The 20,727-nt window shown below is 46.0% G+C and overlaps 1 protein-coding gene across 1 annotated transcript in view; it reads left to right on the top strand.

Annotated features, from left to right (window-relative positions):
- Positions 1-20,727, top strand: part of SFRP4 (secreted frizzled related protein 4) — a 315,946-nt gene that overhangs the window by 194,628 nt on the left and 100,591 nt on the right. Inside the window, exon 4 of the mRNA XM_069215629.1 lies at positions 17,061-17,259. Within this exon, the coding sequence (XP_069071730.1) occupies positions 17,061-17,259 (199 nt within the window). The remainder of the gene's footprint in view (positions 1-17,060; positions 17,260-20,727) is intronic.

Genomic DNA, 20,727 nt, shown 5'->3' with positions numbered 1-20,727 from the left:
ACTCTGTTCACTTTACCCCACTAACCAGTGCTAAAATGCTTGCATTCTCTCCTTTAAACATGTTACAATGGGCATTCTCCTAATTGCCACATTTAATTTACTTAAAAGTCCATAGTATATGATACTACCTGAACATCGGGCCTGTAAATTAAATGCTACAAGTAGGCTACAGCTCTCAGTCTGCCACCTATGAAAGTAGCAAGTATAAAGGTTTGAGAAACCCTCAGTGTGTCCAATACGTAGGAATCCGATCTTATAACATGTATCGATTTGAGTTGTGGAATTGACACATTGAGTCAAAGTAGTAGCTCCAAAATCTGTTTATTGGTGCACATTTGGGCAGAGAGCCACAGAATGCTGACATGTGTTTCGACCCCTAGGGTGTATCTACCTGGGGCTTTTTCAAGGCTGAAAAATAACGTTGCAATCAGTTTTTACAAAAGAGCTTTTGGGAAAGACAAACTTAATCCTGTGCCTTACCCTTGATGTCAGTAGATAGGGAGAAGTCCCTAGATATACCCAGTACATCCAGTGCAAAATAAGAAGAGGAGAAAGATTAAATCTATCACCACTTGTGAAAAATATAGAGAAATGCCAAGACAATCGGTGGTGTCCAGATTTACTTCAGGTATCAAAGGTGAGTCATGCAAATTAAAAAACACACAATTGATAGGACAGGTGCTGACACAGTATAATTATGATCCATGTTGATGACAACTCTTATTGTGGGTGCATTACTGCATGCTATTAAATTACTCAGTCACTGCATGCTGTTATGATACTACAACGCCTTAGAGTAGCCAAAGTCAAAAACATATTATTATACTTATCAACCATCACTAAAATGGTCTATTTTTAACCCATTTTTGGAAGCACATATAATCTGGTCAATATATTCAGTCTACATAAGAAAAAATATTCACAATCATCGTCTCATCTTTCACTGGGTTAATGGAGAGCCTTGGAACTATATCACTCTCCAATAATAATCATGTGACATTGTCATACTCATAACCATGATCAAGTGTCATCATACGTTTCAAAATTTGCAAACGAACATCCATGATAATTAAAGCTGTTATTGAGCCATTAGTATTTAATTTCAACAAGGTGCGTTCCTACACACTATTTTCAGATGGTGAAACACATGATCAAAATCAGGGCAAACTTCGCTCTTTTTGTCATGTTGAATGAATAAAATAATTTGTAACCCCACGGGAGAGGCTTACACCTGTTTCATCTGGTCGCTTACTGGTTCCGTAAACGTGATTCTATCTTGTATGAGCAAGAGTCATTCTGGGTTAAATACCTTGTGAAGAGCTCGGCACACTAATCCAGCGCCATACTTATCCCCTTCTGTGCCCAGGACGTAATGGTTACGTCCTGAGGCACAGTGCTGCTGTGACCAGGACGTAACCATTACATCCTGGGCACAGAGCCCAGAGGGAGCGCTAGCGCTTCCTCTGTGGGGTTCCCCCCCAACCCCCCAAGGCAGGGATAGAAGGGGAAGCCCTTCCCCTTCCACCCCCGACCCCCCGCGCCACCCCTGTGACATCAGCGCGCGAACGCGCGCTGATTGTCACAAGGCCTCGATAGGAAGAGAAATGCTTTGCATTTCTCTTCTGATCACGTGGGGGAGGCCGAGAGAGGCTTCAAAGGGAAGGAAAGTTATTTCCTTCCCTTTGAAGTCTCTCTCAGCGTTTTGGCAGCCGGATTGAAAGCAATCCGGCTGTCAAAACATCCACTAGACACCAGGGATGTTTGTTTTTAAAAATGAAATTGTCATAAGGGAGCGACCCCTTGGGCAAGGGTCGCTCCCATAGGGGGCAAATTATATTTAGGCAATTTCTGCCCCCCTTGGGGGCAGATTGGCCTATTTTTATTAGGCCAATCTGCCCCCAAGGGGGACAGAAACCACTAGACACCAGGGAGTTTTTTTTTTTGTGTGCAAATTTCACACAAGGGGAGCGACCACTTGGGCAAGGGTCGCTCCCAGGGGGGGCATTTTTTTAAAGCCTTTTTCTGCCCCCCTGGGGGCAGATCATCCTATAATTAGGCCGATCTGCCCCCAGGGGGGGCAGAAACCTCTAGGCACCAGGGATCATTTTTATTTATTTATTGTTTTTGTTTTGTTTTGTATTTTTGAGGTGGGGAGCGTCCTCTTAGGCAAGAGTCGCTCCCCTAGGGGGCAAATTATATTTGCCTATTTTTATGAGGCCAATCTGCCCCCAAGGGGGAAAGAAACCACTAGACACCAGGGAGTTTTTTTTTTCCTGCGAATTTCATGCAAGGGGAGCGACCCCTTAGGCAAGGGTCGTTCCCCTGGGGGGGCAAATTTATTTTAGGCCATTTCTGCCCCCTTTGGGGGCAGATCGGCCGATTTTAGGTCAATCTGCCCCCAAGGGGGGCAGAAACAACTAGGCACCGGGGATTTTTTTTTTTTTGCCAATGTCACGCAAGGGGAGCGACCCCATAGGCAAGGGTCGCTCCCCAGGGGTTTGGGGGCAAAAATTATTTTAGGCCATTTCTGCACCCCCTGGGGGCAGATCGGCCTATTGTTATTAGGCCGATCTGCCCCCAGGGGGGGCAGAAACCTCTAGGCGCCCGGGCAAAAACATTTTTGTGTTTTTTTTGTTTTGTTTGTTTTTTTAGAGATGGAGAGCGACCCATTAGGCAAATGTATTTACACCATTTCTGCCCCATTTGGGGGCAAACCGGCCGATTTTAGGTCAATCTGCCCCCAAGGGGGGCAAAAACAACTAGGCACCGGGGATCTTTTTTTTTGTGCCAATGTCACGCAGGGGGAGCGACCCCTTAGGCAAGGGTCGCTCCCCGGTAAGGTGGGGGGGAGAATTTATTTTGGCCCATTTCTGACCTCCCTGATGCCGGCTGATCTAGAGGCCAAAATCCACAGGTAGGCACTTTGCAAAAAACACCTCTGTTTTCTGTGAAAAAATGTGATGTGTCCACGTTGTGTTTTGGACCATTTCCTTTTGTGGGCGCTAGGCTTACCCACACAAGTGAGGTACCATTTTTATCGGGAGACTTGGGGGAACGCTGGGTGGAAGGAAATTTGTGGCTCCTCTCAGACTCCAGAACTTTCTGTCACCGAAATGAGAGGAAAAAGTGTTTTTTTGGTCACATTTTGAGGTTTGCAAAGGATTCTGGGTAACAGAACCTGGTCAGAGCCCCACAAGTCACCCCATCTTGGATTCCCCTAGGTGTCTAGTTTTAAAAAATGCGCTGGTTTGCTAGGTTTCCCCAGGTGCCTGCTGAGCTAGAGGCCAAAATCCACAGGTAGGCACTTTGTAAAAAACACCTCTGTTTTCTGTGAAAAAATGTGATGTGTCCACGTTGTGTTTTGGGCCATTTCCTTTTGTGGGAGCTAGGCCTACCCACACAAGTGAGGTACCATTTTTATCGGGAGACTTGGGGAACGCTGGGTGAAGGAAATTTGTGGCTCCTCTCAGATTCCAGAACTTTCTGTCACCGAAATGAGGGGAAAAAGTGTTTTTTGGGTCAAATTTTGAGGTTTGCAAAGGATTCTGGGTAACAGAACCTGGTCAGATCCCCACAAGTCACCCCATCTTGGATTCCCCTAGGTGTCTAGTTTTCAAAAATGCGCTGGTTTGCTAGGTTTCCCCAGGTGCCGACTGAGCTAGAGGCCAAAATCCACAGGTAGGCACTTCGCAAAGAACACCTCTGTTTTCTGTGAAAAAATGTGATGTGTCCACTTTGTGTTTTGAGCCATTTCCTTTCGTGGGCGCTAGGCCTACCCACACAAGTGAGGTACCATTTTTATCGGGAGACTTGGGAGAACACAGAATAGCAAAACAAGTGTTATTGCCCCTTGTCTTTCTCTACATTTTTTCCTTCCAAATGTAAGGCAGTGTGTAAAAAAGACGTCTATTTGAGAAATGCCCTGTAATTCACATGCTAGTATGGGCACCCCGGAATTCAGAGATGAGCAAATGACCACTGCTTCTCAACACCTTATCTTGTGGCCATTTTGGAAATACAAAGCTTTTCTTGATACCTATTTTTCACTTTTTATATTTCAGCAAATTAATTGCTGTATACCCGGTATAGAATAAAAACCCATTGCAAGGTGCAGCTCATTTATTGGCTCTGGGTACCTAGAGTTCTTGTTGAACCTACAAGTCCTATATATCCCTGCAACCAGAAGTGTTCAGCTGACTTAATGGTATATTGCTTTAAAAAATCTGATATTGCAGGAAAACGTTACAGAGTAAAACGTGGAGAAAAATGGCTGTTTTTTTCACCTCAATTTCGATATTGTTTTATTTCAGCTGTTATTTTCTGTAGGAAACACTTGTAGGATCTACACAAATGATCCCTTGCTGAATTCAGAATTTTGTCTACTTTTCAGAAGTGTTTAGCTGTCTGGGATCCAGCATTGGTTTCTCACCCATTTTGGTCACTAACTGGAAGGAGGCTGAAAGCACAAAAAATAGTAAAAATGGGGTATGTCCCAGTAAAATGTCAAAATTGTATTGAAAAATTGGGTTTTCCAATTCAAGTCTGCCTGTTCCTGAAAGCTGGGAAGATGGTGATCTTGCCACCACCAACACTTTGTTGGTGCCATTTTCAGGGAAAAAACCACGAGCTGCCTTCTGCAGCCCTTTTTTCCCATTTAAAAAAAAAAAAATCACTGTATTTTGGCTAATTTCTTGGTCTCCTTCAGGGGAACCCACAAAGTCTGGGTACCTCTAGGGTCCCTAGGATGTTGGAAAAAAAGGACGCAAATTTGGCATGGGTAGCTTATGTGAACAAAAAGTTATGAGGGCCTAAGCGCGAACTGCCCCAAATAGCCAAAAAAAGGCTCGGCACAGTAGGGGGAAAAGGCCTGGCAGCGAAGGGGTTATTTACGGCTGAGCCTGTCCCCTACTTCTGTTCTCATGGCACGAGCGAGGATCATTGCAGGAACATGGTACCGGCAGCCATGATGGAAAGGCTATTGTGAGCAAGTGACAGTAGTGAAGTCAAAGGGAAAGAGAGATGTGTACATTCATGGGAGACTGCCGGGACATGACACATGCTTTTCTTACCTTATGGTATACAAACAAAATATTCCAACCATGAATCCTAGTTATTTGTTGCCATGCCTCGTATCCTGTCCAGCATAATTCAGTGTTACAAGTGTAGTCCTACTTTACTTATTGTATCTCAGGGGTCGGACCGTACAGGTCCCTGTAGGGAAATTAATTACACCAGCAAATATAATTGTTATGGTTAAAGTCCCACTTAGTTATGGTGTCCTAGATGTCGGACACTACAAATCCCTGTTCTTGTCATCGTGAAGGAAATTAATAATTAATATCACAGAGGTAAATTATTCAAGTGCGAAGGAATTGAGAAAGCAATAAAGTTGGAAGTGAAAATACAGAATGGTGCTATGTAATATAGAGGACAAGGTGTGTAATTTAAATGTCAAATACAGGTGTCTGCTGAGATTCATTAATTCTCCCTCATTTGGAAAAGCCAAAGGTATTTTCGGACAATAATTATTGGAAGCGGGTCCCCAATACTTAAGAGTCAAGATAAATAGGTGTGTCAAATGCATTAGCATATCGTCTATCTTGAGTAAAAAAAATGCCACTAGTTATTACTCTCCCACGTCAGATTTTTTTTTAGGAAAATTCTTTCCCTGTAAGAAAATGTTTTTGTTTGTTGTGCTGAGTATGGTATTCTATGGGTCCCAACAATATTGATGTATGGGTCTGGATAGTGTCTATGTCCTCCTATAGAGTAATGGGTGTGTGGTCACCCCTAACTTTTTGCCTGCCTCCCTCCATTTTTTGGACACTGTTTTTGCTGGTTTTTTAGACTCTGCGCACTTTACCACTGCTAACCAGTGATAAAGTGCATATGCTCTCTCCCTTTAAACATGGTAACATTGGATCATACCCAATTGGACTATTTAATTTACTTATAAGTCCCTAGTAGAAGGCACTATGGGGGTCATTCTGACCCTGGCGGTCGGCGGTGAAGCGGCGGTAAGACCGCCAACAGGCTGGCGGTCTTTTTCCATGTATTCTGACCATGGCGCTTACCGCCATGGTCAGCCGCCGATTCACCGTTCCGACCGCCACGGCGGTAACGACTGCCGGGCTGGAGACCTGGGTCTCCAGCACAGGCGGCCGTCATATACCGCCGGCGGTATTCCAACCCGCCTGTCCCCGGCTTACCGCCATGGATTTCATGCGGTTGGGGACCGCCATTCAATCCATGGCGGTAAGCACTATCAGTGCCAGGGAATCCCTTCCCTGGCACTGATAGGGGTCTCCCCCACCCCCAACCCCCACCCCGACTCCCTCCCCTACCCCCCCGCCACCCCTGCCACCCCCAAAAGGTTGCAGGACCCCCGTCCCCCACCCCGAGCCCCAACATATACACACACATACACACATACAGGCACGCATTCATGCACATACACACACACACCCGCATTCATGCACGCATTCATGCACATACACACACCCCCCCGCATTCATGCACATACACACACCCCCCCGCATTCATGCACGCATTCATGCACATACACACCCCCCCGCATTCATGCACGCATTCATGCACATACACACCCCCCCGCATTCAGGCACGCATTCACACGCCCCCCCAATATACACACACGCACACCCCCATGCACGCACACAACTCACAACACCCCCCCACCCCCCTTCCCTAGCGGACGATCACCTTACCTGTTCCTGGTGATCCTCCGGGAGGGAACGGGCAACTCCGCCGACACCGCGACGCCAACAGAACACCGCCACAGCGAATCACAGGTCGTGATTCGCTGGGCGGTGTTCTGTTGGCGTGGCGGTGGAGGTGGAGCTACCTCCACTTACCCGCCTGCCGCCAGTATGGCTGTTGGCGGCTCTTCGTCCGGAAACGGGCGGAGCGCTGCCAACAGTCAGAATGGCCCATGCGGAAGACCACCAGCACTGGCGGTATTCCGTACGGCGGTCCCTCGGCGGTCTATTGAAAAGACCGCCGAGGTCGGAATGACCCCCTATATGTGCCCAGGGCAAGCACTGATTGCGCCACCCACTTAAGTAGCCCCTTAACCTTGTCTCAGGCCTGCCATTGCACGGCCTGTGTGTGCAGTTTCACTGCCAATTCGACTTGGCATTTAAAAGTACTTGCCAAGCCTAAAACTCCCCTTTTTCTACATATAAGTCACCCCTAAGGTGTGCCCTAGGTAACCCATAGAGCAGGGTGCTGTGTGGGTAAAAGGCAGGACATGTACCTGTGTAGTTTACATGCCCTGGTAGTGTAAAACTCCTAAATTCGTTTTTACACTACTGTGAGGCCTACTCCCTTCATAGGCTAACATTGGGGCTGCCCTCATACATTGTTGGAGTGGTAGCTGCTGATATGAAAGGAGTAGGAAAGTCATATTTAGTATGGCCAGAATGGTAATACAAAATCCTGCTGACTGGTGAAGTTGGATTTAATATTACTATTTTAGAAATGTCACTTTTAGAAAGTGAGCATTTCTCTGCACTTAAATCTTTCTGTGCCTTGCAATCCACGTCTGGCTGGGTTTAGTTGACAGCTCCTTGTGCATTCACTCAGACACACCCCAAACACAGGATACTCAGCCTCACTTGCATACATCTGCATTTTAAATGGGTCTTCCTGGGCTGGGAGGGTGGAGGGCCTGCTCTCACACAAAGGACTGCCACACCCCCTACTGGGACCCTGGCAGACAGGATTGAACTGAAAGGGGACCTGGTGCACTTCTAAGCCACTCTTTGAAGTCTCCCCGACGTCAAAGGCACATTTGGGTATAAAAACAGGGCCTCTGCCCTACCACCTCAGACACTTCCTGGAGAAGAAACGTGTAACCAGAACCTGCATCCTGCCCAGAAGAATTGCCTGGCTGCCCAAAGGACTCACCTGACTGCTTTCTGAGAAGGACTGCTGCCTTGCGGTTGCCCTGCTGCCTTGCTGCTCCCTGGATGTGGTGAAGAAGTGCTCTCCAAGGGTTTGGATAGAGCTTGCCTCCTGTTCCCTGAGGTCTCAGGACCAAAAAGACTTCTCTCTTGCAACTGGACTCCTTGTGCAGCGAAAATTAGATGCAAAGCTTGCTAAAAACGACGTACCGCCTGTCCCGCTGTGAGAAATTCACTGCATGCCGAACCGGAACGACGCAGCTCCACTTCGCATGGAAAAGATTGACGCGCCGCCTGCGCTGCGACCGCAACTTTGACGCACGGCCCACCGGATCAACGCACAGCCGACCTGGGATGACGCCGCCCGACTTCCAGAGGGGAAATCGACGCAGCGCCTGCCGTGCCGGGAGAAATTTCCCCGCAACGCCCACCGGAACGACACAGAGCTTGTCACAAGCGCAGGATTCCAAGCACAGACCCCGGGGTGTCTGAAAACCCCACAACCCAAAGAGGATCCATGACCGAGCGCCGGAAATCGACGCACAGCCGGCCCTGTGTGGAAATTCAACGACGCATCGACCGTGTGTGGCCCGAGAAATTGACGCACACCCCTTTGTTTCCACGCTTCTCCTCCTCTGCGGCCCCTTTGCGGAGATTTTTCATGCAAACCAGGTACTTTGTGCTTGAAAGAGACTTTGTTTGCTTTTTAAAGACTTAAGACACTTGATATCACTTTTCAGTGATATCTCTACATTTTACTTATTGCATCTTTGATCGTTTTGACCTGCAAATATCCAGATAAATATTATATATTTTTCTAAACACTGTGTGGTGTATTTCTGTGGTGCTATATGGTATTATTGTATGATTTATTGCACAAATACTTTACACATTGCCTTCTAAGTTAAGCCTGACTGCTCAGTGCCAAGCTACCAGAGGGTGGGCACAGGATAATTTGGATTGTGTGTGACTTACGCTGACTAGAGTGAGGGTCCTTGCTTGGACAGGGGGTAACCTGACTGCCAACCAAAGACCCCATTTCTAACAGGTACCAACATATTCATGTATAGACCAGACATTGTATATATCTTCCCACTCTTTTAGAATTTTTATTGCGTTGTCCACAAAGTGAGCAGTATTTGTACTGCAGTGCATATTGAAGAAGGCAGTAATGTCAAACTGCATCCATCGATTCATTGGAGCCAGTAGTGCCATTCTGCATCTTTGTTAAGACCACGTCGAAGTGTGTCAAAGCGAATAATAAAAGTGCTTTCACATTGTCGCAGCTTCAGTTTCAGGTCTCCACCCTGGGAGTGTTGTTTAATTTTCAGTAGACCACAGAATTTGGAGGTCCGTGTGAAGTGGTGACATTTTAGAAAATGTTCTACCAATGGATGTCTCAAATCATCCTTTTGTATGTTGTGGTAGTGCTCTTGCATTCCCAGTTTTAAGGGTCTGGTTGTACTTCCTATGTAGACCTTGTCACATGGGCAAGTGATGCAATATATTATGTTAGTACTTTCACAGTTGATAAAGTGACATATTGAAAAATGGTGGTCATTGATTATAACCTCTTTTGATTTAGAAAGTTGTTTTCCTTTCTTGATAAAATGAAGAGCATAATTTGTCCCTAAGATTGGGAGCTCTTTTGAAGCCCATCTGAGAAAAGGTTTAATATTCTGTGAAACTGAAGGATTCTTTGTGAATAAATACCAATGTTTTTGGAGCAGTTTGCAGATATGTTGATGCCCATTTGTTACAGTGAGTAATAAAACAAATGGATGTCTTGTCTATGGTAGCGAGTTTGTTTAGAATTTCACTACGGTCAATTTTGTCAAGGTGTTGCTTTGTATGATTAAGTCCTGATCTGTTATGCATAAGTGTTCAGTAATTTTTGTTGCCTCTATCTAATAGTCTTCCATAGTCTTACATATTGCTACAATTTCGCTGGGCCCCTTCATATTCGCCTACTGGAGTGTTTCTTATTGTACTATGGGGATGACAGCTGGTAGCATGAAGAATAGAGTTGGCAGCTGTTACTTTTCTATGGAAGCGAGTGTGCAACTGATTATGGTCAATGTAAAAGGTAAGAAAGATCTATGTATTCAATTGTGTCCCTAGAGATTTGATAGGTCACATCAATTCCCCATTTGTTGGGTGTAAGAGTATACAGAAATTGTTGAAGTTGGGGTTCTTGGCCTTGCCAGATCAGAAGAATGTCATCAATGACCCCAGAAGATTATATTTTGTGCATGACCTTCTGTATTTTAATCCATAGCCAGTGTCTTTCCACTTCACCCATCAGGATACAGGCGTACGGTGGAGCAAAGTGAGCTCCCATCGCGGTCCCTTGTTGTTGGAGATAGTATTCGTCTTTGAACAGGAAGAAGTTGTTTTTAAGACAAAAGGTCAGCATTGCTATGATCATTTCATATCTTTCTAGCAGGTGTACTGAACTTGTAGATAGGCATTTTCGTACCGCCTCGATACCATCTTCATGTTTGATTGAGGTATATAGACTGACCACATCTATGGTTGCTAATATGTAATCTGGTTGTCAGTCAACATTTTCAAGTTTCTGAAGTATATCCTTAGTATCCTTGATGAAGGAGGGTAGGTTCTTCATGAAAGGTTGTATTTCCGAGTTAATAAACATGCCTAGGTTAGAACAGATAGAGTTTATACCTGAGATAATTGGTCTCCCTTTAGGTGGAGAGCCGTCCTTATGAATTTTGGGTAAAAGGGTGTTGGAGTAGTTGGTTGTTTTACAAATAGAAAGGTATTTTCTTCTAAGGTAAGTATTTCTCTTGAGTGCCAGTAATCTAGTAGTTCCCCTAGCTTTTTCTGTACCTCCTGTGTTGGATTGTGTGGGAGCTTCAGGTAGCACATATTTTCGTCAATTTGTTGATAAGTTTCCCAGAGGTGATCTCATTTATTGAGAATGACAATGTTTCCCCTTTGTCTGCTTCCTTGATCAAGATTGCGTTATCCTCCTGTAACTCACATATTGCCTGTCTTTGTTTGTAGTTAGTGTTCAATGGCAAATATTTTTGTTTCCCTACATACCTTTGATATTCCTGATCTAGGTCCTCCTTCATAGCTGTGAAGAAGAGATCAGTAGTATTGCCAGATAGTAGTATGGGTGTGAAGGTGGATTTTGTAGGTAATCTTAATTGTTTAGAATGTGATATGTAAATATTGAGTTGAGATGCTATCTCTGTCAATGATTGTTCATGATCATCAGTACTAGACAGGCTACTAAGTAGATATTTTGTTTCTACATCTTAAACTGTTAGGTCACTTGTGGTGTGTTGTTGTAGAAATTTGGTCTTTCTGTGTTCTTATGTGGCAAAGAAGGATTTAAATTTAAATTTTCTCGTGAACTTGAACAAGTCTGTTTTGGTTTGAACTATATCCAATCCCAAAGTTGGATAGAATGAGAGACCTTTTGTCAGGATCTCAATTTGGGGTCTAGAAAGTACTTTGTCTGATAGATTAACAAACAGTTCCTCATTTAAGTTTTCTTCCTGACTTTCTTGATGTGGGCCCATGTCTGTATGCCCGATGTACATGGTTCTGGGGTTAAAGAACTTGGTGGTCTTTTATGATTGTCTTGTGCATACACAAGAGATGTCTTTTTTCTTATTTGTAAAAATGTAGTCCTGGTCGTACAGTTTGGCGAACTTCTCTTTCTTCTGATGATTCTACCTCTGATGATGGCATTGTCTCAGAGCTACTGGGTAAATCCGTGGAAGATTTTAGGGGGTCATTCTGACCCTGGCGGTAATTACCGCCATGGCGGAGGTCGGCGGTAGCACCGCCAACAGGCTGGCGGTGCACCGCTGGGCATTCTGACCGCGGCGGTTCAGCCGCGGCCAGAAACGGAAAGTCGGCGGTGTACCGCCGACTTCCCGCTGCCCTTGAGAATCCTCCATGGCGGCGGAGCGCGCTCCGCCGCCATGGGGATTCTGACACCCCCTACCGCCATCCTGTTCCTGGCGGGTCTCCCGCCAGGAACAGGATGGCGGTAGGGGGTGCCGCAGGGCCCCCGTAAGAGGGCCCCACGAAGAATTTCAGTGCCTGCTTTGCAGACACTGAAATTCGCGACGGGTGCAACTGCACCCGTCGCACCTTCCCACTCTGCCGGCTCCATTCTGAGCCGGCGTCCTCGTGGGAAGGGTGTTTCCCGCTGGGCTGGCGGGCGGACTTTCGGCGGTCGCCCGCCAGCCCAGTGGGAAACCCAGAATGACCGCTGCGGTCTTTTGACCGCGGTACGGTCTTCTGGCGGTTCCCGCTTGGCGGGCGGCTACCGCCGCCCGCCAAGCTTAGAATCACCCCCTTAGTGTTTTTATATTGTCATATTTCGTGCTGAAGGTGTATACTCGGTCACATTGATAGTCAGTTAGATCCTGTCTGAATTTCCTGTTTTTCCTCTGGATTATGTCTTCTTCATAGTGATCAATGATTTTATTAAGAATATTATCATTTTTCTTGGTGAGGTCACCTTAATTGGCTTCTTCAATTTGTTTGTTGAGTGTACCTACTTCCTCTCAATATTTTTCAAAGCCTCCTTGTGCTATGTCTACCATTTCTCGTAATATATTGTTCGAGGCAGTTTGCAGGTTTGCTTCCCATTGTTTAAGTCTCTCTTGTGAAGTAGTTTCAGTCGGTGGAAAGATCAAAATCCTAAGGATTCTTGGTATGAGATCATGTTCAATATATTTCTTAAGTGAGGCCCCCTCCCACCATTTAGAACTTTCTTTTTTAAAAGCTCTTTCCAATGCTTGAAAAGTATTTTTGGCAGAGGACAAATTGCAGATATTTGAGAGAATTATGCCACCACCTGATGTGTTGAATACCTGATAAAGTCTACTGTTTCTTTGTTCTCGTCTGTTGAGATAATCTGCCATTATATATTGATTTACAAAGTAAAACTACAAGGTAGTGGGCTTAACGGGAGAGAGGCATTGTAATAGTTCAAGAAGCATTGTTTCTATGGTCCAACTCTGTCATCCTTTGAAATGCCCTTTTAATCCAATTGTCAAATGACAGGCCAGAATTGGATTAAAAGGGCATTTCAAAGGATGAGAGAGTTGGACAATAGGAACACTACTTCTTGAACACCTACTAAAGTAGCAGTGTAACACATGTCTCAGGTCTGCCACTGTAGCCTGTATTGCAGTTGTAAACTAACACTTCGACCTGTCAAAATAAATCTTTTTGCCTGACCTAAACCTTCTATTTTTAATCCTTATACATCATCCCTAACATAGGCCTTATAGGCTCATAGAGCAAGGTGCATGGTATTTAAGAAGTAGAACATGTGTACTTAGGTTTGTTTACGGGAAAACTTGTAAAGTTTTTTTTCACTATAGCAAGGCTATTTCACCCATAGGTGGTCATTCTGACCCTGGCGGTCTTTGACCGCCAGGGCGGAGGACCGCGGGAGCACCGCCGACAGGCCGGCGGTGCTCCAATGGGGATTCCGACCGCGGCGGTAAAGCCGCGGTCGGACCGGCACCACTGGCGGGGTCCCGCCAGTGTACCGCGGCCCCATTGAATCCTCCGCGGCGGCGCAGCTTGCTGCACCGCCGCGGGGATTCCGACCCCCCCTACCGCCATCCAGATCCCGGCGGTCGGACTGCCGAGATCCGGATGGCGGTAGGGGGGATCGCGGGGCCCCTGGGGGCCCCTGCAGTGCCCATGCCACTGGCATGGGCATTGCAGGGGCCCCCGTAAAAGGGCCCCTACATGTATTTCACTGTCTGCTGCGCAGACAGTGAAATACGCGACGGGTGCAACTGCACCCGTCGCACAGCTTCCACTCCGCCGGCTCGATTCCGAGCCGGCTTCATCGTGGAAGCCTCTTTCCCGCTGGGCTGGCTGGCGGTCTGAAGGCGACCGCCCGCCAGCCCAGCGGGAAAGTCAGAATTACCGCCGCGGTCTTTCGACCGCGGAACGGTAACCTGACGGCGGGACTTTGGCGGGCGGCCTCCGCCGCCCGCCAAGGTCAGAATGAGGGCCATAGTCTATTATGGGGCTACCATATTGTACTTAATAAGTGATGACATCTGTTTTGGGAATAGATAGAGAAATAATTATTCCACTCATTTGAATTGTAATTTAAAATCCTCTTTAATGGTAGAGTTGGATTATAAATCACTGTTCTGAACATGGCACTTCTATAAAGTTTATTTTTTATGCATAAAACAAATGTGCCTTTGTGTCAGTGTCCAGGGTATCGTGACTGTGAATGGCTCTCCTTTGGGGGATTGTGTATTCCTTACAGACATTGGGACAAAAGGGGCCTGGGTGTAGAAGGAGTGGGTCTTTCTGACAGGATTGCCTAGGAACTTTGCCCTGTCCTGATTACACTTCATAGGACGCTGCCTGCAGCACATACAAAGGAACCTGACACCATACCTCCCCTTGCCTATGTCCCCCAAGCCAGGTTGGAACCAAATCCAGGGAAATGGGAAGGACCGACCAGAACTAGGTTGTGAGAAGTCCAGGAGGGACCAACAGAAGGATTGGTACTGGTCTATAAAGCTGGCACTCTAAGAACCTGTAATTGGAACACTCCTGGACCTGTAGAGGATTCAGAAGTAAGACTTCCCTGCTATATGAAGAAGAAAGACTGGACCTGCTTGCCTTGAACCCTGGATCCTCAGAAGTTACCAGTCAATTAGCCGACCTCCTGCTTGAACTACAGGCATACAACAAGCTTCCAGAGGCCTTCCCTGCAACTGACCAACCGACCAGCACCAACTGGACCTGCCTAAGATCTGCTGCTGGCCTCTGCTGGGGTGAGTCCTGATCCCCAAGAGAGGCCCCAGGTCCTGCATCCTTTACTGGTATCAGTGTTTATACCTCCTGCTTCAAAGCAAAGCTCCAAGTGAAAATCAGAAAGTGTGTGGCTCTTCGCAACTGTGAGCGGGCTCCTCGCGTCACCAATGAACGCAGTATCTCCCTTTAGCACAAAGATTGGCCAGAGACCTGGTCTTCTCACCAAACAGCGACCGCTGGCCTCTCTCGCCAACAAGAAGCACCAGCGATGACCCACTTCTAGTGCAGGCAGTGATCTCATTGCAGCTTCCGCCATTGTGAAGCTCTGGCTGATGCTCCTCGCATGGACTTGGACTTTAAGAAGGTAAGCTCTTCACTGGGACAAACTTGCTCCCTCTGTCTGCAACATCCTCCATCCCAGTCTGCCTGAATTTGTGACTTTGACCTAGTCCACCACGTTAAGAAACGTACGAGTGGTGCTTTGTGCTTTTTGATACTATTTTCACTGAGAAATTAAAAATTCATAACTCTGATTCTACCTTTCGGATTTTTGTAATTTTGGGGTCATTTTATTTATTGAATAGTCTTTATATTCTAAATTGATTTGACATTTTTCTTGTGTTGTGTTTCATATTATTACTTCACACATTGCCTCTAAGTTAAGCCGGACTGCTCTTGTGTTAAGCTACCAGAGGGTTTAGCACAGGTTCATTTAGTGACTTTTCGTGGATCACTCTGACAAGTATTGTGTTCATTATTTGAGTGGGGCTCTCAATCCACTGCACCCTTCAACTAATAACCAAAATTCTTACACTGGAGTTTGAGTTCAGGACACTACAACTTTGAAATTTCATCTGGGTAGAGTTTTGGAAATCGAGTTTATAGCTATGGCTATGCCATGTTCCTCTTTCAAAGTTAGAACTGGCTTATCTGCTTCCATATTCCTTTACAGTAGACTGGATTAGAGAGCCTCTATTTTAATTTAATACCCATCTGAGATCACCCTCGTTGAGCAACTGGTCTGTAACTTTATGGGACCTCACCCACAGGTATCTGTGAAATGAAAGTATAACCAGATCTTAGGTATACATTCTAAGTGCAGGGTGAAGCACTCAAACTCAGAGCTTGCAGTCCAAGGCAACTGGTTTGGTTGGGATAAGTCCACGAATCCCTGTCCTGTGCTCTTGCTTTATGCAGCTGTTTTGAGTGGGACAGAGGCTGGACAGAAGCCTGAATACTGCAACACATGGCTGAAGGCCAATTACAGCTCATTTGTTGGGCATGGGGGGCTGGGCTTAGGTTCATCCAGAAGTCTTGGCTCACAGGCATCCATGCACAGACTCTTGTCGTGCTGGTGGTATGGGTAGCCTATATCAAAAACCGGTTGTGCATGGATTTTGGGATGGACATAAACTGGGTGCAGGACTGGGATAAAGGCCAAGCCTAGCAACTAGTGGGTGCTGCACATGGCTCAAGGCCTTTCAGAGCAGCTTTTAGTGGGGCATGAGTTGTGAGTAGATCCTGGCAATAGGTCAAGCCCTCTGCTCACAAGTTGCTGTGCAGATTTGGGAGGAACATGGGCTTTGTGCAACATCTAGTTGTAGGTCACTGCTCATAACCAAAGTCTGTGGCAAGCTAGTTTGGCTAAAATGGGCATGATACGGGACCTGGCTAGAGGCCAGGCTCCACATTCAGAGGGCCCTACCCATAGCCAAGGGCCATACACAACTGTTTTAGTTAGAATGGGAATTTGTGGACTGCATACCCACTCTATGGTGATCTCTGCCCTATCCTGTCCTTGTCCACTCCTAGCCAAGGAAAGATATGTTTTCTCAGAGCAAGTCAGGGGCATAACTACAATTAGTGCAGCAGGTCAAAGTGCATCGGGCCCAATGAACCTTGATGATTGCTGTATTTATGATCCCCAACAGCAGCCAAAGGAGGGTTTTCTTTGCATGCACCATGACCTGTGGTATTCAAGCTATGTGAGTGAGCAGGGCAAAGATAGGTTTCTCTTAGATGCTGCAACATTTTACAATCTTCCCTGGCCACCTGATACTTTGAGGGGAGAAGTAAGTAATGCCAGTGACTCCAGGAGTAATTTATGCAATACTGCCTTATGAACTTTCAGCATCTCAGTATGCCTCTTTGTTTTCTGAAACATTCTTAAGCACTTTACTTACCTGAGGTGATCCTGGGTGCGCAGATAAGTGACTAGCATAATAAGGTATTTCACCATGCCAGACATGTTGCATACATTATATCAAAAATCTTCTTTTGAATTACTATTGTTTTACAATAGCTACGCATTTTTGAAAATTAGTACCTGATTGTGTTTGTTTTTCTCCTCAGTTATCCATGCTAAAGTGAAAAGTGTGAGCAGAAGCAACTGCAACGAAATAATCACTGTGGTTGATGTGAAAGAGACCCTTAAGTCTTCAACAACAATCCCTCGTACCCAAGTTCCACTTTTTACCAATTCCTCCTGCCAGTGTCCTCAACTTTTCCCGAATCAAGATGTGCTCATTATGTGTTATGAGTGGCGCTCCAGGTAAGTGCGAGTGATTGAAAACATATCCTTAAAGAAATAGCTTGGCCATTTATACTAAGGGCCTGATTTACAGTTTGGCAGAGGGGTTACTCGTTACAACGGTGACAGATATCCTATCCGCCGAAATATTAATCCCACAGGATATAATGGTATTTATATTTCGGCGGACAGGATATTGGTCATCGGTGTGATGGAGTAACTCCTCCACCAAACTGTAAATGAGGCCCTAGGTATGCTCAGTATCGCGGAACCAACGGAGGAGTTAATACGACTATGTCAAGAAAAACAGTTTTTTTAAGTGTATTCCTACATGCTATGTTTAGACAAGGGGATGCAGTTAGCCAGCGAGCATGGTATTGAAGACTACACGGAGATCTTTTTTAAGGTTTGTCTCTGGTGTAGTATGGTAATGTACACTGCTAGAAACAGAAAGGGATCAATAATCTCGTTTGTGCTCTGGCAAATGCTTTCCTTAACAGAGTAGCAGCAGGATACAGATTTTGAATGTCCGTAAGTAACATTGCCCAAAAGGCAACAATGGTATGCTGCTGCACAATTAGGTTGTTGGGAGAAAAAAAAATATTAATAGTAAGAAGGGAGAATACTTCATGTCTCCAAAATGTACATAAATAAATAAAATATATATATAATGTCCCTGGGGGAATGGAGAGGTTCGCTTTATAGGATCAATGTATATAGATTCATGCAATTTGCTGTCACTGGAAATTCCTATTCATAAGGAAGGGGAACTCTCACCCACTAAGGTGCCATACTTCATCATCAAATCTAATTAATGCTTCACAAGAAACAAGCAATGGTGAAGCTAATAGGTCTCACCTTTGGAACCTTGTGGCATTGCCAATACTTTTTAGCTATGCAACACAGCATCGCTGATGTTGTGCAGCAAGGCAATGAAAAATAGAAAGAAAAGAGACGGTCTGTACATTTAAACACACATACTGTTGTACATTGTCTGCCAAGCAGTTGATTCCTCGATGGCATCGAAGCTTGGGAAGCACTGACATATTCCATAACAGAGTACATGTCGGCTGGCTCAGTTTAGTTTAAATACCAAACACTGGCCAGGTTCGAGTCTCGGCATCGGTTCAACATCCTGTGATTCAGAGCAAATCAATTAATCACCCAGTGCTTAAACAATTTGGCGGTCACCGCCATTTGGCCGCTCCGCGGTCAAAAGACCGCGGAGGCCATTCTGGCTTTCCCGCTGGGCCGGCGGGCGCACGCCAAAGGAGCGCCCGCCGGCCCAGCGGGAAAGGCCCTGCAACATAGAAGCCGGCTCCGAATGGAGCTGGCGGTGTTGCAGGGGTGCGACGGGTGCAGTTGGACCCGTCGCGATTTTCACTGTCTGCAAAGCAGACAGTGAAAATCATGCTGGGGCCCTGTTAGGGTGCCCCTGCACTGCCCATGCCAGTGACATGGGCAGTGCAGGGGCCCCCAGGGGCCCCACGACACCTGTTTCCGCGATCCTGTTCCTGGCGGTAAAAACCGCCAGAAACAGGGTGGCGGGAAGGGGGTCGGAATCTCCATGGAGATTCAGCCCAGACAGGGGAAATCCGGCGGGAAACCGCCGGATCCCCTTTTCTGACCGCAGCTTTACCGCCGCGGTCAGAATGGGCAGGGAAGCACCGCCAGCCTGTTGGCGGTGCTTCCGTGGTCATCCACCCTGGCGGTCGATGACCGCCAGGGTTGGAATGACCCCCTTTGTCTTTTTAACAAAACATGCATGTAATATTGTTTAATGCCTACATGAAACAAACCAGATGAATGTAATGTAACTGGCGCTCATGTAAAGCACTCCAATACCTTTAGGTCGAGTTTGCACTGTATAGGAAAGAAGCTTTAGGCACAAGTGGGAAAAATGAAATAGTACCTTGATCATAGCGCAAGTATCGAACAGCCACTAAATTAAGTAAAATCAATCTGTGCTTGGTCCGTGCTCCGGAAAGGGAACAGAAGTAACAGCTTAGCCTGCACCAAACAACTTTTCAACATCGCTAAGGAATTCTCCAACCTGGCTGCCAGTGAAAACAACATAGCACCCTACCATGAGCTGTGCAACAACATTACCCACATCTTCCATGACAAGATCACAACCATATACAGAAATTTTGAACCCCAACCCACAACTATTGACTTCCTTGACAGATATGCCATCACCGTAACCGACACAAACCACACACTGACCACCTGGAACATCCACTCTACCCAGGGCATCATCTCCACCATGAAATCCATCCACTCGGGGGCTCGACACATGCCCATGCCCGCACTACATCTTCAACCTTGGAAACCAAAGGATTGGCCAGGAAGTCACTACCATTCTCAACACCTCTATCACCACTGCAACATTTCTGAACAGCTAGAAACACACTGAAGCCAAACCACTACTGAAAAAACCCTCCGCTGACCCCAGCCAACCCAAAAACTACCAGCCAATCTCCCTGCTTCCATTCCCAACAAAGGTACTGTAAAAGATCATAATCAAGCAACTCATGACACACCTGGAGCAGAACCAGCTACTTGATGCCTCCCAATTCGTCTTCCACAGCAATCACAACACAAACCTGCCCTGATCACAGCCACTGACATCCTCAATCCCTTCTCGACCAAGGAGAAACAACAGCTTTGATCATCCTTGACCTCTCAGCAGCCTTCAACACTTTATCCCAACACAAGGTTGATTGATTGATTGGCCAATAAAGTGGCACAAAAGAAGAGAGACAAAGGAGCCCACCAGTGGTAAGCAAGCCCTTTGATATATACAATAGTCACGCAAGCGAGAGCGCATGCACAAGCAGTGCATGCCCTGTTGCAGGGGTGACCTAAAAAAGGTAACCTTTGCCAAGCGTGCTCTGGTTATAGGAGTTCCTTATGGAGATGCACTTGCTTGTGGGTTAATCATTCCCTCTAATTGCTATGAGGTCGGACCCGGATGTCAATGGAACAAAATTACCTGAAAGTGAATAGAGGAATTTTTTTTTTTCTATGGTAACGTTAAGAACATTAAAAGTGTAAAGAGATTAAGGGTGTGTACAGATGGCGAGGAGGCTTTCATATTTTAGACTCCAGCTAGGCCCATAAAAAAGCTGAATTTAAGAGGCCATTATGCCTCCTTTTGTTTCACTATCCTGACTGGGATCTATCTGAGCATCCCACCTAGATGCAAATGGAAGAAGAGGGAAACAAAGACACACAGCTTTTTGTTCTCACTTTGCAAGTCCTTGAGGGGCATGTTTTGTACGTTATAATCCCCGTATATGAGATTTGCATGCCCTGTAAGAATGTCAGATGTGTTGGTCTCTTCCAGTCTTTACACCATCAACAATTTAAGTATCACTATTTTGTTTTATTTCTTTTACAGCACTACTTATCCAAATGCAGGGTGTGAAAGTGCTTTACATCACACATCCACAAAATACATTGACAATAAATCCTATAAATGTGTAA

This window comes from Pleurodeles waltl, chromosome 2_1, assembly GCF_031143425.1.
Source record: "Pleurodeles waltl isolate 20211129_DDA chromosome 2_1, aPleWal1.hap1.20221129, whole genome shotgun sequence".
Taxonomy (NCBI): Eukaryota; Metazoa; Chordata; class Amphibia; order Caudata; family Salamandridae; genus Pleurodeles; species Pleurodeles waltl.
This window is presented reverse-complemented; position numbering and strand designations above follow the sequence as displayed.